Source organism: Aethalodelphis obliquidens, unplaced genomic scaffold, assembly GCF_003676395.1.
Source record: "Aethalodelphis obliquidens isolate GAN/ISIS:26980383/991018 unplaced genomic scaffold, ASM367639v1 scaffold9, whole genome shotgun sequence".
Taxonomy (NCBI): domain Eukaryota; kingdom Metazoa; phylum Chordata; class Mammalia; order Artiodactyla; family Delphinidae; genus Aethalodelphis; species Aethalodelphis obliquidens.
This window is the reverse complement of record NW_020837953.1, coordinates 40,851,931-40,875,454: the sequence shown is the minus strand read 5'-3', so window position 1 is coordinate 40,875,454 and position 23,524 is coordinate 40,851,931. Positions and strand designations below refer to the sequence as shown.

The window sequence follows — 23,524 nt, the reverse complement described above, 5'->3', positions numbered from 1 at the left end:
CCCAGGGGAGGGGCCCGTGCACCCTAGCCCCAAACCCTCGCCGCCCGGGGCCCGGGGCCCGGAAAGGGGAGAGCCAAAACAAGTAAGAGGCCGGGGAACCAAAAAAAAAAAAAAAAAAAAAAAAGAATGGAGTGGATCTGTATGTAATGATATGGAAGTATACGTTTGACGTATTGGAAGAAACACTGGATCAATTAGACAAAATAGTCTAGAAAAATGGCTTACTAAATCTTTTTCTATTAAGGAAAAGGTTTCAGAACAATGAGTACAGCGTGATCCCATTTCACTTTTTTTTCTTAAGTCTATGTGTGCAGGAAAAGAGTTGGGAGGGCACACACACAGGCTGTTCCCAGTGGGGGACAGGGGAGAGGAGGTCTTTACATTTATACACACTTCCATGTTGCTTAAACTTTTACAATGAGCAAATACTGCTTTCAGAATATTTATTTTTTAAGGTATCTTGACCTGAAAAAGGAGTCCGAGTTCCAGCCGTGGCTCCCTCACTTAGCTGAAAATCATAGTGAAGGACTTAACCTTTGTTGGCCTTAGTCACCTTCTCTGTTTAAAAGTAAATCAGGGGGCTTCCCTGGTGGCGCAGTGGTTGAGAGTCCGCCTGCCGATGCAGGGGACGTGGGTTCGTGTCCCGGTCCGGGAAGATCCCACGTGCCGCGGAGCGGCTGGGCCCGTGAGCCATGGCCGCTGAGCCTGCACGTCGAGATCAGTAAAATTTTAAACTTTTCCATGTTTTTCGAGCATGGTGGGTGTGGCTACTTTTATAATCAAGAAAATAAATAAGCCTCTGTTTTCCTTCTTTAATAAGGGAGTTGTACTAGTTCTCTACAGATCCTTCCAGTTCTAACATCTAAGAATCTCTGATCTCAGATTTACTTGGATTTTGAAATAAAAAAAACAAACAAACAAAAAAAACCTGGCCCCCGACGTCATGGTTCTCAGTACTAACCCGTGCAGGCATACCTTCGGCCACTGCAGTTTTCATAGGCTCTTTGCTCTTTCTTTCAGTTCTAGAAACCTCTCCTCCTGGGGCTCTGTTTTGCCTGCCTCTTGGAAGGAGGGGCAGACCCTGCAGAACCGAGGCCTGTCCGGGGCCAGCAGGGCTGCTGGGCTTACTCCAGGCCACAGAGTAAGAGAAGCTATTTTTGTTGTGGGAGCTGCATTGTTGGCTTCTCGCCAAGAGCGCGTGCTTGCGGGTGTGGTCAATGTGTCCTGTCTGCTGCTGCTGTCTCTACCACTGCTTCCAGAAAAAACTTGAGAGCACATTTCCCCAGAGCCAGGAGCTTAAACCTGAGACGGGTGTACAGGGATGGGTGCTCTTTTTTGTGTGTTCTTCCCCTTCTGGCCATTAGAAGGGCAGCAGCAGACCAGAGTGTGGCCCAATGAAGTGGGAAAGACTTTTCTCCCGGCGCTTCGCCTGACAGGGCCCCCTCCTCACTGTGGCTGCAGAGAACTCAGTCCTGATCTGGGCTTTCTTGGCCTTAACAGAGCTGAGCGAGCTGCCCTCACCTCCGTCAGCCTGCTGGGGTTTCCTCAGGCTGCAGCTCATCTCGCCTACTGGCCAAATCTCCTGTTTTCAGTCCAGCCTGGGAACAGTGTCCTTCTTGGTGTGGGGCTTGACCTGAGCCTGGCAAGGTACCTGGATCCTTATCCAGCCTGGCCGGCTTCCTCAGGTAAGTCCAGCGTCCCATGTCAGCCTCCGGCAAGAAGGCCGTTGGAGCAGGTGCCCACGTCCATCAGCCCTTAGTTTGGGCAGAGGGACAGCTCCAGGCCGGGCCACCGTGTGACCAACTCCAGGGGCGGGGCAGGGGGATTTACACTGGGCACTGAGTGTTCATTTATATACGTAGCACTGTAGGTAGTGCCCCTGGAGTTGTGTAGCTCGGCGGCCCTGGCTTGAAGCCTGGTACCCCCGGACACCCACATCGTAGACCATGAATTCCTCACCAGCATCGAGCTGTCATCGTGCCAAGCACTTACTGAGTGCCTCGTGGGGACTGGGCTCTAAGTGTCCTCCTGTGCCTCTGGAACATGCAGTATAGGATAAGCAGTTTGAGGTCGACTCTCCGCTGGTCAACACAGATACATCCTTTGACTGGTTTTCTCAGCTACCTTCTTGATTCCAGAACTTCCATGGCCCTCCTCTTTATTATCCATTTCTAATCTGGGGGAACTTCCTTTTTTCCCTTTCAGTTGCAGAGCTACTTTGCTGCATGTGAAGATGAGACCCCTGCCATCCGGAACCACGACAAGGTCCTGCAGCGTCTGTGTGAGCACTTGGACCACGCCCTGCTCTATGGGTAAGGAGGTGGCCTCTGGAGAGGACAGTACAGAGCAGCAGGGCAGGACCCCGAGCCCGTGAGTAGCCCTCAGAGGGAGGTCCCTAGCCTCGTCTGCCTTTTATTTCTTCTTTCCCTTAGCAGAAAACGATTTGTCTCACTCAGGTGGGCTGCAGACTGTCTGGGGTTATCCCAGTAATCCGTCTCTGAGCGGGCATGAATGACTGGGGAAAGGATTAGCGACAGATGAAATGATGGTGTGAAGGCCTGGTGGCTGCCTGGGGGTCCTGCTGGGAATCCCTTGCTTTCAGCCTTGGGCTTCCTCCTGATACGAAGGCTGGTGGACCAACTGACTGCAGCTTCCCAGGGTGGCCCCGTTTAGGTCATAGCAGCTCCTGTCCTGTTTTCTCAGACTGCAAGACCTCTCATCTGGCTACTGGGTGCTCGTGGTGCATTTCACCCGGAGAGAGGCCATCAAGCAGATCGAGGTGCTGCAGCACGTGGCCACCAACCTGGGACGCAGTGAGTAGCACCGGGTGGACTCGGCGAAGGGACCAGTCCCAGTGGGCAGCTTGGGGCTCAGGTGTGACCTCAGGGTCTGCCCGGGAGGCCGAGCGCCTTGTGGTGTCCAGTGGCGGAGGCTGGTTAAAATGCCAGCGCCCTCCACGAGGCCTCTCTTCGTCCGGCACATGACATTTGGCCGGAGCATCGTGGCTGTGAGGAGGGAAAGTGAGATGCTGAAGAGAGCGGGGCTCCTACCAAATCCCAGCCCGAGCACCTAGTCGGGGGGGTCTCGCCTCTCTCCCTGAGCCAGGGTCAGTGTCAGCTACAGGATCAGTGAAAAGTCCTTGCACTTCTCAACCCATCTGGAGTTTGCGATCTGCCCCGTTCATCCAAGTTTCCTGGCCAGTTACAGGCTAGGGTCTGACGGGGAAAATCAAGATCTCAGCGTGCGGCGCTCCGTCAGGAGAGAGGGCTGCTGGGGCGCTGGCTCCCCTCCGCCATTCTTGCTGCCCTTCCCGCCCTTGCTGGGCCAAGGAAAGCCAGCACCCCTTAGTGGCTTACTCCTGCCCTTTGTCTGCAGGCCGGGCCTGGCTGTACCTGGCCCTCAACGAGAACTCCCTGGAGAGCTACCTGCGGCTGTTCCAGGAGAACCTGGGTCTCCTGCACAAGTACTACGTCAAGTGAGTGTCCGGAGCGCTGTCTCACGCCGCTCCAGGGCGCCCGAGCCCCGTCCCAAAGTCTCCCGTCACACGCAGACACCGCGCTGTGGCACCCCGAGGCCTGGCCTGGCGGCGCGTGCTGAGGACACGTCAGCGATGGCCAGAGGGCCAGTGGAGCTTGCCTGTGACGGCCCTGGCCAGGTGTGCTGGTTCCGGCCGGGCTCCTGGGAGCGGTTTGGTGCCTAGTCGGCCCCTGCCCAATCCCCCACCCAGGCCTCAGTCCTGACTGGAGGCTCAGCCTCCGCTGGGGTTGCCGCGGGAACAGGGGATTTAGAGCAGCTGCCAGAGCTGCTGCGGCCCCGCCCCGTATCTGAAGACACAGGCAGGGCGGTAAAGTGTCGTACGGCCCCGAAGCCAGCCAGAGAGCGCTGGAAGCGGGTGGGTGGAGACACAGGCAGGGCAGTAAAGTGCCGTATGGCCCCAAAGCCAGCCGGAGAGCGCTGGAAGGGGGTGGGTGAAGACCGCATCAAGCTTGGGGTGGAGGGACGCCACATGCCGAACCTCAGCGCAGCTGGCTTGCGGGGGAGGCGGGGCCGCGCTGGTAACCAGACCCAGAACTACCCTCGCCCCTTCCCGTGTCTCGCAGGAATGCCCTGGTCTGCAGCCATGACCACCTGACCCTCTTCCTGACCTTGGTGTCTGGGCTGGAGTTCATTCGGTTCGACCTGGACCTGGTGAGACGCCACGGCTCTCGCTGCTCCTGGGGGCAGAGGGGCGGGCGGGTTGGGCGCATGGTCCTGCTCAGGGAGCCTGACGGGTGTGACTGAGTCTGAGCGCCGTCCTTTCCGTTCAGGTGAGGGAACAGCTCAGGGTCTGACCAGTGGAACGGTGTGGGGTTGAGGTGATTCTCTCTTGGCCAGAATTCCTGGTTTGGGGGACTCCTTCCTGTCTCTCTGTCCCACATTGGAGAAAAGCCGCATTGCCTGGAGCATTTTAGCACTGGAGTATTCTCCTTCGTGATCAGGACGTGAGTCGTCGTCGAGAGACGAGGCAGGTTCATCCCTGTGCCTCCCGGGATCCTGCAAGCCTCTCAGCTCCCTGCTTCCCGGCCTCCCTCACGGTCACGGTCACGGTCACGCACTGGAGAGGTGCAGGGCGGCCCAGGAGCTGCAGAGGCTCCTCTGCGGTCTTGTCAAGATGCGCGCAGCCGCCCCGTCCTAATTGGGTCACCAGCCTAGGTCCCAACCCCGGCAGCACAGACCGGAAGAGGAACTTGGCTACTGAAAAGTAGTAGAAACTGGAGCAAATGAGCGACTCTAATATACAAGAGGTCAAGGAGGGTCAGAAGGCCCAGTGGGCACTGTCATCTCTGGGCCCCAAGTCCACAGCCTTACGAACCACAGCCGTTCACAGTCCTCCTTTGAACAGCTTATTTCTGGATTTAGCACCTTAAGGACATAGATTTCCAAAGAAACACCGGCCTGGGAGGGTGTGAAGGCAGATCCTTGGAAGGCCGTGCCTTTGGGCCCACCCAGGCCTCCCGTCACCCAAGCCTGCCTCTCCCCTTCTCTCCCCAGGACGCCCCCTACTTAGACTTGGCCCCCTACATGCCCGACTACTACAAACCCCAGTACCTGCTGGACTTTGAAGACCGCCTCCCCAGCTCGGTCCACGGCTCGGACAGCCTCTCCCTCAACTCCTTCAACTCCGTCACCTCCACCACCCTGGAGTGGGACGACAGTGCCATCGCCCCGTCTAGTGAGGGTGAGTGCCCGGGGCGGGGAGGGTCCGGCCTCTGTGGCGAAACGGATTTGGAGCCGCGTAAGCCTGGCTGAGGGGAGTCTTTCTTGACTGGTTCTGGTCCAGTGGTGGAAATTCGGAGTTAAACGGGGCCAGTCGTTTCCCAGATCTTCATTTCCCCAGAGTCCCTGTGGTGGCTCAAAAACTGATACTGGGGGTAAAAAGCCAAAGTGAGATCTTACGAATGTTAGACCCTTTTCCAGAAACCTGTAGCCATATGCCCAGGGCCGTTCTCTGAGGTCGGGGGGATTAGCAGGGCAGCCTGGAAACTCTTCCTGACATTCCAGGGGTGAGTGCCACCCACTTCGGGGGAGTTCATCCTACCCTCGATTTTAGGTGGAAAGAGTCTATAAGCGACCCCTAGAAGGAGGAGGGAGGACCCAATGGGTCTGAAGTTTGGAGGAAGACTCGCCCCCCTTTCCCATGGGTCCATCGATTTCCGAGTCCCTCCCGTACCTGCCAGCATGTTGGAGGTGTTCACACTCATCACACTCATGCCATCAAAGACTGAAAACGTCCTCACGCCTGTAGGTCATTTGTTATCTTGGTCCAACAACTGGTTGGAACAGCCTGATTTCTTCCAAACCTTCGGCCTCCGTGTTCATCTAATAAAACTGGCTGTTTTCCCCCCCTCGTCGCCTGTGGGGACCAGAGCTCTTCATTTATGGGACCCCACCTGCAGGGAAGGGGCTCCAAGCACAAGTTCAGCCCCAGGGACTCCCTACAATTGCATTAACATTGAGACCTTGACCTTCTTCTTTCTTTATTTCTGCCTGTGCTGTGGCGCTATGTCCCAGGGAGGGACATAGACCCGCTGTTAGCAAGGCCTGTGTCGCTCGTTATAGAAGCAGGAGATGGCAGCTCAGTCTCCTTGGGTTGGGCTCAGGGGCTTTCGCCAGAAGCCGGAGGGACAGGCCTCAAGGGAGCTGCCAGATTGCCCAGGGAAAGAAGTGTCCCCTTGAGCCCACCTCATCTCAGCTGCTGGGGGTGGAGGGAAGGAAAGCAGGGACAGGAAAGGAGGTTAGGTACAGGGGAGCCATGTCCTTCTGGGGTTGGAACCGATTGCCCCCAGGTCTTTCTAGCTGGTCAGAGGCTACTGGGCCAGTACCGGAGCTGAGAAGGAGCTGGGGTCCTCAAAGTTCCCCTGATGTTGTCAGATAAAATGTAGAAAGTTTAATTTTTCCTCTCTTGTTTTCTCCCAATGTCTCCCACCCTGTTGCCCCCACCCTCCCTGCCCTTCCACTGCCTGTGTTTCTAATCTTCAGTTTTGTCCCTCATTTTTATAGATTATGATTTTGGAGATGTGTTTCCAGCAGTGCCGTCTGTACCCAGCACAGACTGGGAAGGTGGGACAGAGTCCGCTGTTACCCTCTTTTCCTGTTTTGCAATGTTTCCATACCAAGCTTGCTGCATGATTCAAAATCAGCTCATTATTTATAATAATGTCAATGATCATAATAAAGCCAAGTTTGGTGTTCTGGTAGATGGAATTCTGCAGTAGGAGAACTTGACCTTGAGTCCTAGGCCAACCCCTTCTCCCAGTGCAGGACTCCTGCCTTTATGCAGTGGCCTTGTGGAGTCACTAAGTGTCTGCGTTTCGGGGACACAGTGATCACCCTTCCTGACTCCAGTGCCAGTCGATGCACCAGATGTGCGCAGGGAAACACTGCCTTTGAACATGTGGGTGGTAGGCTCCTATTTAGGTCAGATGCGCTTCTGTATCAGAAGCATCAGGAAGCAAAGGCAGAGGGGCTCGATTCTGTTCTTAATGGCTTCCCCTCGGGTGTTTTTGAAAGAGATTGAGGTCCAAATGAGGGAAATTGCCCTGGCATGACTGAAACTCCCTCTAGGGAGATTCTCTTTGAAGTTTTAAGGCCGACTAAAATAAAATCTGTCAACCCTCCCACGCTGTCCACTAGGTGACAGCAATGCTTGGGCATTTTTCTGCTGGTGACGCCACTTCTGGGCTCGAGAACAGTCATGAGGATTCCTGGGATCATTCCAAGCAGAGGGCATGTTTCTGAGAAGGTTAATCCTTCCTCCTTAAAGCTGAGACCATAACCAGACCCGCCTTACTAAACAGCCTCTTGCCCTGTGGGCCACTTCCACCCAGGATGGGGGCAGCGGGGCAGCCTCTGGAGGAGGAGGTGCCGACTGGTCACCCAGAGCCGCGGGACGGCGGTTCTCCCTGCTGCTCGGAGCTGAGCCCCGTGTTGTTAGAGCTGTCATCTGATAGATGATCTTTTCCCAAGTAACGCAAGTGTGCAGTAGCTTAAGTTAGAGGGAAGATATCGCATTGGGAAAAATAAATTATGTCATCTGGCCAACAGAGTACCATGGAAGAGTCCCCCGTTTTAAGTTAAGATTAGCTTGAAATCCAGAATTCCATCATAACATCATTTATCCTTTCAGCCTCTCTTCTCACAGCGCACATGCTGGGCATTGATTCCGCCCCCCTCCCCCCTAACAACTAACCCCCTCCTGACCCAGCTACCTGCTGCCTGTTGCAGTCGCTTGACAAGCAGGGCCTGAGCCTCGTCTGCAGCCCTCCAGAGCTCCCTGTGGCCTGAGAACTAACAGCCCAGTCACACTGCTTGCTCGGGCCGGGCCGGGCTCCAGGGCCGGCTGAGATTGTCCCAGCAGCCATCTCCTGCTTTCCTGAGTCCCTAGAGCACTGAAGACTCCCTGAGCCGGTTCTGGAAGCTTCCTTGGGGAGGCTTTGTCTTCTCCTCAGACCTGGAGGAGAGCAGGATTTGGAGGGCAGCTCTGGGCCCTGGGGTGGGGACTGGGGAGGCCTTTCCATGGTCCTTGGCTCATTTACATAACTGGGGGGTAGGGACTTCCCTGGCGGTCCAGTTGGTTAAGACTCTGCGCTCCCACTGCAGGGGGCACGGCACGGGTTTGATCCCTGGTCGGGGAACTAAGATCCCGCGTGCTGCTGCACAGCACAGCCAGAGAAAAACCAGAACTGGTGGGTATCCCAGCCTTGACCCCCACCACGTCCGATGATCTGCTTGCCCACCTCTTGGGACCCCCTCCCCAAGGGGGATGTAACTGCACATCTCGGGCTGGACCAGGAACGCGTGGGCTTGGCAGGAGGCTTCTTTCACGCTGAAGGGCAGGCTCTTCTGCGTCTGAGAACCAGGGTTCTGGCTGGGGTCCCTGGACATCTGAAGACAATCTCATATTTCACTAGTGTCTTTCTGGCAGAGCTGGGAGTTGCTTTTTGCCCCCTCATTTGTCCTTATATTAAAAGACAGTGTACTTTTGATGATGTGCTGCGTCAGCAGACAGCTGCCCAGTGGTTTCCGAGATCCACTAAGCAGGTTGGCCCTTCCAGATGAGGCTGAGGGTGGGAAGCATGTTTGCCACGTCTCCTCTGGCAGATAAAGGCCAGCAAGATGTGTGCGAGCTGCAGCTGGAGCGTGAACATCCTGTGTGCTTTGCCGTTAACTGTCACCCAGGCTGTTCTGCCAGCATGGGCGGCCTCCCATCTGCCACTGGATAAACACCCTATGTGCTTTCATGCTGACACCCCCTCCCCTCTGTGTCCCGTTCCAGTGACCTGGGATGGACGGTTGGAGGTGAGGGCAGCCGTTAAACCAGCTCCTCTCTAGAGGGGCTGCGTCATCTCCCAGGGGGGAGCCCTGGGAGAGTGTGTGCCCAGAGAGGACCAGTAGGCAGGCTGAGGTTTGGATGAAATGGAGTTCTCAGCACCCCCCTTAAAGGGGTGCCCGGTGGGATATCGAAGGAGAAGGGCCCACAAGGCATCTGTGGCGGCGAGGGGCAGCCGCTCTGCGCACCTTTCTTTCTCTGCCCTGGGTCCTCCTTCCTGCCCCTCCCCCTCGCTCTTCACCCTTGGACCCTATCCTGGCCTTGCAGCCTCTGTACCCCTCATTTTCTCTGATCCTGGCTCTCTTCTCTCTTCCTTTGTTCCTTTGTATCTGCCACTGTGGGGGACCCTTCAGAGGGCTTTGGGTATCTCAGTCTGGTCGGGGGTGTCTGGCGCTAAAGGAGGCTCTAAGGTTAAGCTGAGAGGTGTGCAGCCCATCTTTTGAGGCATCAGGGTCACCATCCCCAAGGGGCTTAAGCCTGGAGGCTGCTTAACCTTGGAGCTCTTAACTCAAACTTGGCCACATTGTTGTGAGCTCTCGGGGGGGGGGGGGGCCCAGTGGTGGTGGTGATGGCATTCCTCCAAGTTGCTCTTAAAGCACAAATCCCGTGTCCTGTTGGCCTGGGGCTTCTACTCCTGAAACAAGGCCACCCCGATCAGATTTCCCTGAAAAGAACTCACCTGCCTCCCTCTTGAGATAAGGCATGCTTTGGGGGCCTGTGGTCCCCAGCTGGTGTCTGACGGGCTGTCTCGTGTTTCCTGTTCTCCCAGATGGAGACCTCACAGACACTGTCAGTGGCCCCCGCTCTACTGCCTCGGACCCGGCCAGCAGCAAGGCTTCCACCAAGAGTCCCACCCAGCGCCACAACCCCTTCAATGAGGACCAGGCAGAGACCGTGTCCTCCTCCGACACCACCCCTGTGCACACCGCCTCTCAGGAGAAGGGGGAGCCCCATACCCCGGACTTGCCAGACACCTGCACAGAGCTCGAGGTCATCAGGTCAGTGGGGAGGGGCCTCGAGAAGCTGGGTGAGTGTCCTGGTGTCCATCCTGTCCACTCCTAGCATCACTTTTTAGTGCACGCAGAGTAGGACCTTCTCCCCCCCGGGGGGCATTTGGACATCTTCCCGGAGACTAGGTACCTCACCCTTGCTCAGTAGTTCTTTGATCAAGAGGAAACAGAGGGCCCGAGCCTGGAAGATGGGTGACACAGGCATCAACATGGCCGGCCTCTGGGGCCGTGCCCAGACTGCTGGGGCATTTGTCTGGTCCATCCAGAAAGCACCTTCAGCCTGGACTTCGTTCCAAGGGAGTTCTTGGACATTAGAGCACAATTTCTGAGATTCGTACTAATTCTAGTTCAGCATGGCTCGCTGCAAGAAGAGCATCTTCATCGTACTGCTGGGGACGTAACAGGGAAGGAGGAGGTGGGTGGCAGGTTGGGAAACTCTTGGCCCAGAGCCTCCTCGGCTCCCTGACCTCCCTGGCTCCTGCTCTGGAGTCTCTCCCCCCTGAATAAGAAGATGTGCACGTCAGACCTCCCAGAGGCTTGCCGGCCCAGGGTGGGGGAATTGCTCCCCAGTGACTGGGGCCAGGAGTCCAGCTCCCACAGGCTGGTTGGAGTCCAGAGCAGCTTGAGTGGTTCAGACCCAGGGTTGCTTAGCCAGGCCCACTTCAGCCAACTCGGAACCAAGGAGTTTGAGCTCAGAAGGCTTTGATTCTTTTGAATTATCCTAATGACCCCGCACGGCAAGGAGGGTCAGCTCAGGGTCGGCTGCCCACATCCTAGGGGGAGGCTGAGTAGAGGGGGCCACTGCTCTGACCAGCCATGGCCTGTTTTTGTTCCCTAGAGCACAGCTAGCCCAGTGGTACCATCAGCTAGAACTCACAGGACCCGCTCAGGGCTTCCTCTGGCCGCTGCCGTCTGTGCCTCCCTCGTGCTGGCCCTGCCTCTGCCGGCAGTGGGAAGTACTTGGGGCCCGAGCTTCTGTCGGCCCCCGGCCTCCCGCCTAGTGCTGCCTGGGACCGCTGAAGCTCTGGCTGTGCTCTCAGAGGTCCCTCACACAGGATCACCTCTTTTGAAAGACATTGTTTTATAAATGATTTTTTTTTTTTTTTTTTGGCTGCACTGGGTCTTCGTTGCTGCACGCGGGCTTTCTCTAGTTGCGGCGAGCGGGGGCTGCTCTTCGTTGCGGTGCACCGGCTTCTCATTACGGTGGCTTCTCTTGTTGCGGAACACGGGCTCTAGGCCCATGGGCTTCAGTAGTTGCAGCACACGGGCTCAGTAGTTGTGGCTCGTGGGCTTAGTTGCTCCGCAGCATGTGGGATCTTCCCAGACCAGGGCTCGAACCCATGTCGCCTGCACTGGCAGGCGGATTCTTAACCACTGAGCCACCAAGGAAGTCCCAGATCACCTCTTTGGACCCAACCCATCTCGTTGCCCTCAGTACTGGGGTGCTCAGATTCAAACCTCTCCCCATCACTACCATCCAGGGTCACCAAGAAGAAGAAAATTGGCAAGAAGAAGAAGCCCAGATCGGATGAGGAAGCAAGTCCACTCCACCCGGCCTCTACCCAGCACACGTGTGCCAGGCGGGGCAGTGGTGACACCCTCGTCAGCAGCCCAGGCCCCGGGCGGGTCTCCCCAGACAAGACCCTCGCCTCCGCCGGGGAGGAGACAGAGGGACCCGGCAGCACAGTCGAGGGCAGCGAGCGCTCAGAGCCCGGCCAGGTGGGCCTGCTTATCCCCGAGATGAAGGACACCTCCATGGAGTGCTTGGGGCAGCCCCTGAGTAAGGTCATTGATCAGCTCCACGGGCAGCTGGACCCCAGCACCTGGTGCTCCCACGTCGAGCCCCCCAATCAGTCCTTTCGGACTGGCTCTCCCGGGGACGCCCCGGAGAGGCCGCCATTTTGCGACTTTAGTGAGGGGCTTCCAGCCCCAATGGACTTCTACCGCTTTACCGTCGAGAGTCCAAGTACTGTTGCATCAGGTGGCGGCCACCATGACCCTGCAGGGCCTGGCCAACCGCTGCATGTTCCTGGTAGCCCTGCGGCTGCTGGCCAAGAAGAAGAGGGAGGAGGACGAGGGCCGGGACAGGCGCCTCGGCCCCTAGAGGACACCCCGGGGGAGACGCAGGAGCCAGAGGCCCAGGAGCTGGAGACCCGGTTGCCCCTGGTCGGTGAGGGACCTGTGCCTGAGCAGGAGCCTGGGACCCAGGAAACTCTTTGCCAACTCAAGCGAGACCAGCCCAGCCCTTGTCTGAGCAGCGCCGAGGACTCTGGGGTGGACGAGGGGCAGGGGAGCCCTTCGGAGATGAGCCACTCGGCAGAGTTCAGGTGAGCCAGTCTGTCTATGCCGCTTGCCTGAGACGCCCCTGTCGTCGATCAGGGCACTTTGGGCATCTGCCCTCCAGATACACCAAGCACGACTCCCGGAAGACCTAGCCTGGGCTGGGAGGTAGGAGGGGGGTGCGGTCCTCCCCTCCCTCACTTTGGCTCCTGGTGGGGGGCGGAGCCGCTGCCAACATGAGATCTCGGGGTGCCTGCCTCGGCCCCGTGCATGTGTGTCGCCCGTGTGCACCGGTGCGGCCCTGCCCAGCCTGACACCGCGCCCTCCTGCGCTCGCCCCTCCCACAGGGTAGACAACAATCACTTACTCCTGCTCATGATCCACGTGTTCCGAGAAAACGAAGAGCAGCTCTTCAGGGTAAGTCCCGGGATCTCAAGAAGGAGCGAGAGCCCGCGCAGCAAGGGCGAGGCCGGATGGGCCGCCGCTTCCGCTCCGAAGGGGAAGCGGGCTGTCTGGGGCAGGGCGGGGCCCCAGTGCCTGACCCCTGTGCTTCGGCCCCTCAGATGATCCGGATGAGCACGGGGCACATGGAGGGCAACCTGCAGCTGCTGTACGTGCTGCTCACAGACTGCTATGTCTACCTGCTCCGGAAAGGTGCCTGCCGCCCCCAGGCTAGGCCAGGGCAGCTGCCGAGGTCGCGTGGAGGACGCCACCCTCGTTCCCTTCCCCCGCCCCCCGCCCTGAGTGTCATTGATCAGCACAGAGTGCTGAAGAGCACAGAGTGCTGCCTGGCACGTGGTGATGAAACGGGTTGGCAGCAGTCCCAGCTGCCCCAGCACATGAGCCTGGGGCCCCCCTCCATGAGCACCCCATGTCGTTCTCCTACCTCGCCACTTCAGATCGCAGGGCAAGGACGGGTCCTCATGGAGAAAAGGTCTTAGAAAATGGGGCAGGGGGAGGACAGAGAGGCCACTGGGGGTAATAGACATTGGGGTCTCCTCTCTCAGGGGCCACAGAGAAGCCATACCTGGTGGAAGAGGCTGTTTCTTACAATGAACTTGACTATGTGTCGGTGAGTACAGGCCCCGTGGCTGGTGTGTGCTGTAGGGCAGGGCTCCTCGGGCCGCCCCGCCTCAGACCTGCAGAGCAAGGCTGACCCCTGCCTCAGCCCCGGGGGTGGGTGCCAGCTCTCATCTCTGAGCAGCTTCTCTACCTGAGCCGGGGAAAAGAAGCAGGCTTGAGGGTACCTCTTCCTCCGCTGTGCATCTGACCATCCCTCCCCACCTTGTGGTGACCTCAGAGTGCGCTGCCTCCCTCCCCAGCCCGCCCTCAACCTGGCCCCGGCTGCCCCTTCTGGCAGCTGCGGCCAAGCCCCGTGTGCATGTGAGGGTGTGGTTTCTGGCAGGTGGGCCTCGACCAGCAGACAGTGAAGCTGGTGTGCACCAACCGCAGGAAGCAGTTTCTGCTGGACACGGCGGACGTGGCCCTGGCCGAGTGAGTGACACGCCCCCTTCTGCAGGCCTGGCGAATCGGCACCTGCCACTGGCCTGGCCACGCCCTTGGGGCTGGAGGGTGGCAAGTGGGGTGCGAAGGGCAGAGAAGCAGGGAGGTGACGGGCACACTGACCGACGGGTGCCCTCAGACCCTGAGTGGCCCACAGAGAGGAAGAGGGCCGGCAGGAGTGATCCCCACAGCAGAGAAAGCACAAGCCCGGCTGCGGGGCCTTGGGGCCACACGTGCCCCCTGTGCTTCCATACGGAAACTGTCCTGAGATCAGGTCTTTGTACAAGTCCTGCTGCTTCCCTTGAGGTCACAACCCAAGACCCCTCGGCCGCTGGGAAGGGTTAGGCCTTTCCCGGCCGCGGTTTGATGATCATGGATTGCTGCCGCGTCACTGCCCCACCCGCCACCCGGAGCTGTGGTCCCAGCCAGGTCCTCCCCGCAAGATCCTGTGACCCCTCCGGGCCGGAAGTCCCCAGGACTGTGCCGTGTCCCTTTGAGGGGTGGGGGCCTCAGGCCTCTGACAGCAAACCCCACTCCGCGTACAGGTTCTTCTTGGCTTCTTTGAAGTCAGCCATGATCAAGGGCTGTCGGGAACCACCCTACCCCAGCGTCCTGACTGATGCCACCATGGAGAAGCTGGCACTGGCCAAATTTGTGGCCCAGGAATCTAAGTGTGAGGTAAGCACCTGGGGAGGAGGGGGTGTCGTCCCCGAGATGACAGCCCTGGTATTAGGGTCAAGAGGTGCAAATAGGTGCAAATAACTGTCTTTAGCGTTTCTCCATCACCCACCTGGGAGGGGCTCTCCCTCCCGGCCTGTCCCCCTCCCCACTTGGGGTGTGTCCTGACCCCGCCAGCCAGCGGCCACTCCTGCTTCTGGCCCAGACCTCACTGCTCTGTCCCCTGCCCCCTCCCCAGGCGACCACTGTTTCTGTGTGCTTCTACGGGCTCGTGCACTGGCAGGACCCCCAGGATGAGTCCCTGGGCCGCATCTCCTGCCACTGCTCACCCCCTGAGGGTGCCGTCACCAAAGAAGGCATGCTGCATTACAAGGCGGGCACCTCCTACCTGGGCAAGGAACACTGGAAGACGTGCTTCGTGGTGCTCAGGTGGGAGCCCCCGCAGCTCTGGCCCGGAGGTTGGGATGGGGGACAACGTCCTCCCCGTCAAGGGCTTTGGAGCAGATATCCCCTGGGATCCCAGATCTTCTCTGTAGAGCCAGCCACCTGGGGCCCAGGGAAGCCCAGAAGGCCCCAGGTGAAGACCGGGGCTGTCCCCAGGGCTGGGGGCACGCGCTCCCTGCTGTGCCTCTGCAGTTCTTCCTCCGCCCTCCCTGCCGTAGAAGGCAGGCCCCGGGCTCCTTGGCCTCTGGGGTTCAGGCCCCAGCTTGTGGGGGTCCCTGGGATCTGTTCCACCTGGCCCCCAGTTCCTGGGACAGGCCTCACCCCTGCCACGTTGTGCCCCCTGCAGCAACGGGATCCTCTACCAGTACCCCGACCGCACTGATGTCACCCCCCTGCTCTCAGTGAACATGGGGTGAGTGTCCTGGGCAATGGGAGGGGCCGGGCAGGTGTCGGGGCCTGTGTCGCTGCCTGAAGGTCAAGGCTCCGGCTGGGCCTGAGCCTCAGGGCTCCCGTCCTCCCTGGCTTGAACTGGCTCTCCCTCCTGTCAGTTGAGCACCCCCCCTCGGCCCCACCCCCATTTAGTGCCCTGGGGTCTGCTGAGCTCTGGGTGAACAGGGAGAGGGTGGGGAAGCAAGAGGAGCTTCCTGCCTGGAAAGGATCCCAACAGGTAGGGGAGGCGTCCCCCGATCTGATAGGGGAGGCGGTCCTTTCCCTGGGAAGCGCTTGACCTGATGGGGAGGATGGACACACACACACACACACACACACACACACGCACACACACACGCACACACGCACGCATGCGTGCGCTTGGAGGAAACATCCAGCCCGTAAGGGGAACAGCAATGAATGTGCACTGATTCCGAGAGGGCGGGAGCCAGGAGCTGATTCTCAGCCCTCACCTGGCCCTGCTCAGGTATCTAGACGAACCTTGGTGATTGTGGATAAAAGGTGTTACACAGAGAAGGGGCAGGGCGGCCCAGCAGCTTTGCGCCTCTCCTTCGAGCCGGAGGGCTCTGGCCCACCTTCTGGTGTCCTCCAGCCCTCGGGACTCCGGGGCAGGCCAACCCCAGGGGCTCCGCCCGCGCCCCTCGCCCCCCTGCCCCCTTGCTCCCTTGCTCCCGTTTCACCCTCCACCTCTGGCCCAGGGGGGAGCAGTGCGGTGGCTGTCGGAGATCCAGCACCACGGACCGGCCCCACGCCTTCCAGGTCATCCTCGCCGACCGGCCCTGCCTGGAGCTGAGCGCCAGCAGCGAGGCTGAGATGGCTGACTGGATGCAGCACCTCTGCCAGGCCGTGTCCAAAGGGGTGAGGGCCTCCTGCCCCACCGCTCACCACCTCCTAACCCCACCCCGGGTCCCCAGGGTCCCTTCCCCAAGCCCATGCGAGTCATGCAGCGGCCTCTGAGGACCAAGATGGGACTTCCAGGGGCCAGCCCAGGAGTGAACCCTGGAGGTTAGGGCCGCCTGTGGCCTGACATTCCCACCATCACCCCTGTCGGCCCCTGTACTCCTGGCCTCTGGAGGGAGGGGCAGAGGGGCTGGCAGGCCCCTGACGCGGGGAGTCCTGGTGCAGACCAGCCCTGGAGAGCTCCAGCTTGCCTCTCCCCTCCGCTCTGCTGGTGCCTTCAGGTCATCCCCCAGGGGGTAACTCCCAGCCCCTGCATCCCCTGCTGCCTGGTGATCACGGATGACCGCCTCTTCACGTGCCACGAGGACTGCCAGACCAGCTTCTTCCGCTCCCTGGGCACCGCCCAGCTGGCCGACATCAGCACCGTCTCCACTGAACCGGGCAAGGAGTACTGTGTCTTGGTGAGTCGGGTGGGGGGCGATGGAGGCAGGCCCTAACGAAGGAGCGCTGTGTCTGCTCACCTGGGGCCCCCGCTCTCCCCAGGAGTTTTCCCAGGACAGCCAGCAGCCCCTCCCACCCTGGGTCATTTACCTGAGCTGCACATCTGAACTGGACCGATTCCTGTCTGCACTGAACTCCGGGTGGAAAACCATCTACCAGGTACCCGGCTGCCCAGGCCCCTGCGGAGTGGAGCCATTCCCTAGGGAAAGGAGCCCCTGCACGGCACAGACCGAGGCAGGAGTTGGGGGCCTGGGGCAGCACCATACTAGGAGCTCTGGGGTGGACATGAACGTGTAAAACCAAAGGGGCAAGACCCTGCCTCCCAGTGAGTGTGAGGCTAAAGCTAAGCATAGAGCCCAGGAAACGCCATTCCTGACCTTCTCAGTTACCCTGAAAAAGCCGGCATTAAGTGCCTACGGTGGGGCTAGAGCTGTGCCCGGATGATGGGGGCATGGAGCGCAGCACCAGGCTGAGAGGGCCTCATCGAATGCCTGCACAGAACGCAGTCTGAGCGCGTGCTGGGCTGCCCCGCGGAAGCTCCGGACCAGCCCTGGGCGGAGTTCCACGGCCCGCCTCCCGGCCCCACCCCCAGCCCCCTCCTCCGAGAACCGGGGCCTTCCCTGGAAGGAGGCGGCTCAGGGAGCCGCACCCCGTCGGCCTGAGCCCCTCCTTGAGGAGCCCGAGATCTCAGCAGCGTGGATGTAGTTTCAGGGCAAGGTTACACCCGGTGCGGGGGAACCCCACGGCCCCTCGGCTCCCTGGGGGCTCTCGGTGCAGCCCTCAAGTTCCCTGCACGCCCCACCCAGGTGGACCTCCCCCGTAAGGCCATCCAGGAAGCCTCCAACAAGAAGAAGTTCGAGGACGCCCTGAGCCTTATCCACAGCGCCTGGCAGCGGAGCGACAGCCTGTGCCGGGGCAGAGCCTCCCGGGACCCCTGGTGCTGAGGCGGAGCTGGCGGGCGTCCTGGAGGGGCCGGAGAGGGAGGCGGGCGAGCGGCTGCTGGGGCCAGGCTCCCGCCCTCGTTCCCGGGCAGCAGAACCACCGAGTGGGGCTTGAGACAAGGTCTCCCTCCCAGGGACCCAGAACGGGTGCCCAGCACCCTGGGCCTCCTGCCCGGCAGGTGGCAACTGGGAAGTGCTGGGGGCAGAGGGTCCGAGCCCTATGGGCTCTGCAGATGCACGGCCCCCTTCCCCGGGGCCACCGCCTCACTCCACGAGGGGAGCAGGACTCAGAGGGCAGGAGCCCCTCTTCCTCCCCTGGGTCAGGGGCCCGGGCAGAGGCTTAGGCCGCCCTGGGGGCTCTGAGTGCCCGGCCATCCCTGTTCATGTTTGAACATTCACCCGGCTGGGAGGGAAGCTGGAACACCGCGGTCTCAGTGCATGTCTTCTCCTCACTAGCTCCATCCCCAAGCACACTGCTCCCTGCCTTCCAGGGCCCGGGGGGTTGCAGGGGGCCGGGATGGCCCTCCCTGGCTACCAGGAGGCCCTGCATGTCCACGGCCCCCTACCTCCCCTCCTCCAAACCTGGCAGTGCCTGTAGGACCCAGGGATCAGGCCATCTCCTTTTTGCCAGGAGCAAAGGGGAGGGAGGAGGGCTTGGAGAGGAGCAAAGCCCACCAGCCTGTGTCCCCTGCCTGGCTGGAGCCAGGTCCTTCCCAAGAGGGCCCTCTGGGGGAAGGGGTCAGGTGGCCTGGGTTTTGTTTTTTAAAATAAAATAGACATGTTATATTGCCAAGACTCGTCACTGGCCCTTTTTGACCAGGGTGGAGGTGAGGGATCTCCGGCACCTCCTCTCAGGCCACTCGGCCCTTTGTTCCTCGTTCATTCCACAAATGCTCTTCCGTCAGATGCTCTGTGCCCACACTGGGATCCAGATCACTGGCCGCTGCCCCCCAGCACTCACTGAGTGGAGGAGTTCGGGCCCTGGGAGCTTCTTGGCCGGACCTTTGCCCTCCTTCCTGTTTCCTGCAGTGGCCAGGGGAGGGCAGCCACCAGCTCGGGTCCCAGGCCGTGGCTACACTGCCAGGGCAGGGCACTCCTGCCTGCCCTGCCTCCCCCAGCTCTGGGGGCTGAGTGCCGGCCACTCGGGATCAACCCGGGAGAATCCAGGCTGTCCCCAAGACCTCTTGTTGAGCTGCTACCCCGGGGCTGGCCGGAGGGTGCCCAGCCTGCCAGGCCTAGGAGGAGCTCTGCAGCCCTCAAGCCCCTCAGCACTGCGGCCTCCAGGGCCTCACAGCTGGGAGGAAAGGGGTGGCCACCTGGATGAAGCAGGTGTGGAGGCCACAGAGGTGGGGTTCTGGGCAGGGCGGCCCTGCCTCTGGTTCTGATTGGGACTCGGGTGACGCAGGGTGGCCCTGGCAGGAGAGAGGTACCATGGGGCCGAGGCCGAGGTGGGCAAGGTGGTGCCGGCCCCCGACCTGAGCAGCCTGGCACCTGACAGTAATGCCCGGGGCTGGGAGGTCCCTCTTCACCAGGCACAAAGGTCCATTCCCATGCCTGGGCCTCTGCTCCAGAGAACCACAGCCCAGGAGCAGCTCCCACCAAGAGGAGGGGCAGGACTAGGGGGCAAGTCCTGACCAGGTGAGCGACCAAAGCTGCAAGGTCACTCCTTGAGACACAGTGGCCCTTATTTTTCCATCTCCTACCCACCCAGGGGGGGATGTGGGCCGCCTATTACCGAGTGAAGCACTGTGCTAGGCGTTCTTCACACATCTGTGATCCTCCGAAGAACCTCTGCAGTGGGTACCCACATCCCCATCTTACAGATGGAGAGACCGAAGCTCAAAGAAAGGAACTGACTTGCCCAGGGCACACCTAATAGCCGCTCCTGGGATTCCAGATCAGTTCCACACGACTCCGGAGCCCTCTGCTCTCACTGGCGGTGGGACCACAGACCGTGGGAGCCAGACTGGAAGACTGAGGCCGGGAAAGGGGACGGCACACAGTGGCAGGGGGGCGGGGCGGGGGGGGGGCGTTGCTGAGCTGCTGAGAGGAGCCTCCCAAGCAGCTGCCTCTTGCCCAGGGCCCTGAGCTACAGCAGGACTGGACAAGCCCGAGGGAGGGCAGCTGCGCCAGCGCTTTGCCCAGGGCCAGAGGGAAGGCTGGGCACCAGCGCTTTGCCCGGGGCCAGAGGGGAGGCTGGAGGACCCGAGGGTCGGGAGGAGGTGTCTTGGCTCATTGGCACTTTCTGCCTCACCCCCCCCACCCCCACCCCACCCGTGTCTCCCTTGGGGCCCAGGTGACCTTTCCCCCAGATCCCAGGGTCCAGGCCCTCCCCGGCAGGGAGGTGTGGGGGACGTAGGAAGCTGGGATTGGTCCAGAGCCGGCGGGGGCGTGTCCCAGGCTCCCAGGAAGGAGCAGAGTAGGTGGACTCCTGAGATAGAGCAGGCCGCCTGGCAGCAGCCGGCCTCTCTGACCCGGACCTCTGCCCTCCAGACATGGCCCCAGGCTCCCTCGATCCCCAGCCCTGTGGCCCTGTGGGAGTGAAGACAGCCTAAGCACCGCCACCCCAGTGCCCGTGCCCATGCCTCTGACACGGGCACAGCCGGCCCCTGGCCCGGAGGCCAAGGAGACGGTGGCTCCAGCTGTGGACCTGGTGCTGGGCGCCTCGGCCTGTTGCCTGGCCTGTGTCTTCACCAACCCCCTGGAGGTGGTGAAGACGCGGCTGCAGCTGCAGGGGGAGCTGCAGGCCCGGGGCACCTATCCTCGGCACTACCGGGGCTTTGTGGCCTCCGTCGTCGCTGTGGCCCGTGCAGATGGGCTGTGCGGCCTGCAGAAGGGGCTGGCTGCCGGCCTCCTCTACCAGGGCCTCATGAACGGCGTCCGCTTCTACTGCTACAGCCTGGCATGCCAGGCCGGGCTCGCCCAGCAGCCGGGTGGCACCGTGGTCGCGGGCGCTGTGGCAGGGGCACTGGGAGCCTTCGTGGGGAGCCCTGCTTACCTGGTGAGTGCCTTGTCTCCATCTGCTCCCACCCTGGGACCCAGCTCCCATGGGGGCTCTGCAGCCTCCTGGGCTGGCCTCCGTGGAGCAGATGGGGTGGGGCTGCTCCCCGGGACATCCCTGCCCAGGCCTGGAATCTGCCCCTTGGTCCAGGGCACCAGGGCCTCGCCCTGAACCTTGCTCCCCTGGGGCCCCCGCCCCACTGGTCCTGAGCCGGGGGAGGGGGCAGAGGGTGGCAGGAGGTGTGCTAGCTCAGGGCCACGTGGTCACTTGTCTTCCTGCATGCCCTGTGCAAGGTAAGCATAAAGCTTCCATCGAGAGAGGGCCCCACATCCTAGCCTGGATGCTACAGTCATCATCTCTCTTGGTCCCCAGAGCAGCCTTCCAAGGGTGAGCAGACAGGCGGAGAGAAGGTTAAGTCACTTGTCCCAGGTCACAACCAGATGCAGACCCAAGCCGACTCCAACCCTATTCCACACACACACACCCCCAAGGCTGCGGGTGTGGGCTCAGGGAGGTCTGGGTGTCAGGGCCCGGGGAGGGGTGCCCTCAACACGCACAGCTCGTCCAGGGTCTTCTAAGGTTCCAGCCCCAGGCCCTGTGTCACCCCTGCTCTCACAGGTCAAAACGCAGCTGCAGGCTCAGACGGTGGCCGCGATGGCTGTGGGACACCAGCACCCTCACCAGGTGGGGACCGTCACTCCCTGGGGCTTCCCCGGCTGGGTGGGCTGGATGGGCCCCTGGGCGGGCAGGGGCCGCCCAGTGACCCTGTGCCCTCTCCCTGCAGAACGTCCTGGATGCCTTGGGGACCATCTGGCGGCAGCGGGGCCTGGCGGGGCTGTGGCAGGGTGTGGGTGGGGCCGTGCCCCGGGTCATGGTGGGCTCGGCTGCTCAGCTGGCCACCTTCGCCTCCGCCAAGGCCTGGGTGCAGGAGCAACAGGTAAGGAGCGGGGGACACCCGCGCCCCGTATCGCGCCTCCACATCTCCAGCTGGACCCCACGCAGGGAAGCCCAGGGGGTGGTGACAGGCCCCTTAAGAAAGCCGAGGGCCCTGACTCTGCCCTCAGGGCCGTGGTTCTGGCCCTCGGGTCCAGCAAGAGTGGAGAGTCCGCAGTGAACCCTTCAGCTGTAAAGGAGCTCAGGGCGGCGGGGGGCGGGGGGGGGGGGCCGGAGGGGCCTCATCTGCCCCCCTTTCCCTAGCTCTTCCAGCCCCCGGGTGCTGAGAGGTTGGGGTGGGCGCCACGTGGGGGAGGGGGGAGGGCACTACAGGGCTCAGCAACCTGTATGTCCCCACAGTGGCTCCCAGAGGACAGCTGGCTGGTGGCCCTGGCCGGCGGCATGATCAGCAGCGTAGCTGTGGTCACGGTCATGACCCCCTTCGACGTGGTCAGCACACGGCTGTACAATCAGCCTGTGGACGGAGCGGGCAGGGTGAGCAGGGGACAGAGTGGGGGAGGGCGTGGGAGCTGGACAGCATCCCCCAACACACACACACACACACACAGCCAGAGACACGGAGAAGTGTGCCACACACACACACACACTAATTCGGCTTGTTTGCTGAACACCTATGTCCCAGGCACGTACTAAGCATTTTCACACCTGGATCCTATTCTGTCCTCACAACAACTTTCGTTCTCCTGATGAGAAGACTGAGGCTCAGAGAGATCAAGTGACTTGCCTGAGGTCACGCAGCCGGTAGGTGGGGGAGCCTGAACTGGAATCGAGGCCTGACCCCCCAGCCTCACAGGTGCACAGGGGCCGTCACGTACACTGGTGCAAGGTGTGCCGAACACAGAGGTGCCCTCCACGGGCTGAGTTAGCGGTGAAATCCACCCGCGTGCCACTAACCAAGCTGAGCGCCTGGCCTGGGGCTGTGGCTGCCTGGAGGAAGAGGCCCTTTTTTAACTTTCACAGCCCGAAGGGTTACTGTTATGTGATTTGCCGAGCTTGGGGGAGTGCCCTTTCTGATGTGCCACAGAAGCCCATACACAGACACACCCCATTGTGCCAGCCAGGGCCCCACGACACCTGTAGTGATGTCTGCCCTGTGTCTGTCCCCAGGGCCGGCTGTATGGTGGCCTCGCCGACTGCCTGGTGAAGATCTGGCGGCAGGAGGGCCCCCTGGCGCTCTACAAGGGTCTGGGCCCCACCTACCTGCGCCTGGGTCCCCACACCATCCTCAGCATGCTCTTCTGGGATGAGCTCCGGAAACTGGCCGGGCGGGCCCAGCACCAGGGCAGCTAGGCGGCGTCCTTCACCCTGACACAGCCGTGCCCTTGGCAGGAAGCGACGGCCTGCTCCACCTGGGAATGGCCGTCCAGGAGCCTGCCCAGGCCCAGGCCCTGCCGCAGGTTCGGGGAGAGTGTAGACAGCTGTGGTCAACCCAGCCCCATGGCCCACCCAGGGCCAACGGATCCGCCTTGAATCACCACCCACTCTGTTCTCCAGAAAGTTTCTCTTCCCTCTCTGTCCTGGGTAACCTTATCCCATTGTTATAATAACTGCTTCAGGGTGTGAACATTACCATGAGCTGGGCCACTTACGTGCGCCAGATCGCTTAGTCCTCACACAGTAGGAGACGGTGAAATGCCCTGTTACTGGTTCGGAAGCGGGGGCTCAGAAAGGTGAAGTGCTTTGACCACAGCCACACAGCTTTGAAGGGGCAGAGAACCCAGCTCTGCCCAGCCCAGACCTGTGCCCTTGGCAAGAGCCAGGACCGTGGGTGCTGGGGTGCCCCTGAGGGATCACTGTACATGTGGGGAGGCCCTGGGGAGCACCGTGAGGCCGTAATGTCATCGTCTGTGCTAGACTGCCAGGGCCGCCGTCATAGAGGACCTCAGACCAAGCGGCTTAAACAACAGAACGTTACTTTCTCATCATTCTGGAGGCCAGATGTCTGATCAAGGTGTCGGCAGGGTTGGTTTCCTCTGAGGCCTCTCTTCTTGGC

The 23,524-nt window shown here is 60.9% G+C and overlaps 2 protein-coding genes across 5 annotated transcripts in view; both read left to right on the top strand.

Annotated features, from left to right (window-relative positions):
- The window catches only part of PLEKHM2 (pleckstrin homology and RUN domain containing M2), a 38,293-nt gene extending 19,924 nt beyond the window's left edge, over positions 1–18,369 (top strand). For 2 of the 4 annotated variants that reach the window (XM_027110076.1, XM_027110075.1), the window contains 19 exons: positions 2,206–2,312; positions 2,704–2,813; positions 3,376–3,475; positions 4,101–4,188; positions 5,032–5,218; positions 6,541–6,600; positions 9,639–9,867; positions 11,361–12,206; positions 12,507–12,576; positions 12,723–12,813; positions 13,167–13,231; positions 13,565–13,653; positions 14,208–14,340; positions 14,579–14,769; positions 15,131–15,196; positions 15,933–16,092; positions 16,416–16,595; positions 16,678–16,794; positions 17,442–18,369. In XM_027110076.1, the coding sequence (XP_026965877.1) occupies positions 2,206–2,312; positions 2,704–2,813; positions 3,376–3,475; positions 4,101–4,188; positions 5,032–5,218; positions 6,541–6,600; positions 9,639–9,867; positions 11,361–12,206; positions 12,507–12,576; positions 12,723–12,813; positions 13,167–13,231; positions 13,565–13,653; positions 14,208–14,340; positions 14,579–14,769; positions 15,131–15,196; positions 15,933–16,092; positions 16,416–16,595; positions 16,678–16,794; positions 17,442–17,579 (3,027 nt within the window). In that variant the 3' untranslated portion in view covers positions 17,580–18,369. Of the gene's footprint in view, positions 1–2,205; positions 2,313–2,703; positions 2,814–3,375; positions 3,476–4,100; positions 4,189–5,031; positions 5,219–6,540; positions 6,601–9,638; positions 9,868–11,360; positions 12,207–12,506; positions 12,577–12,722; positions 12,970–13,166; positions 13,232–13,564; positions 13,654–14,207; positions 14,341–14,578; positions 14,770–15,130; positions 15,197–15,932; positions 16,093–16,415; positions 16,596–16,677; positions 16,795–17,441 lie in introns of all 4 variants that reach the window. The other 2 variants (XM_027110073.1, XM_027110074.1) reach the window with 2 other exon arrangements.
- Positions 18,370–19,639: 1,270 nt separating this feature from the next.
- Positions 19,640–23,518, top strand: SLC25A34 (solute carrier family 25 member 34). Its single transcript, XM_027110072.1, has 5 exons — positions 19,640–20,577; positions 21,196–21,261; positions 21,362–21,514; positions 21,871–22,005; positions 22,639–23,518. The coding sequence occupies exons 1-5, from the start codon at positions 20,158–20,160 to the stop codon at positions 22,819–22,821; spliced, it is 957 nt and encodes a 318-aa protein (XP_026965873.1). The 5' UTR covers positions 19,640–20,157; the 3' UTR covers positions 22,822–23,518.
- Positions 23,519–23,524: the final 6 nt, after the last annotated feature.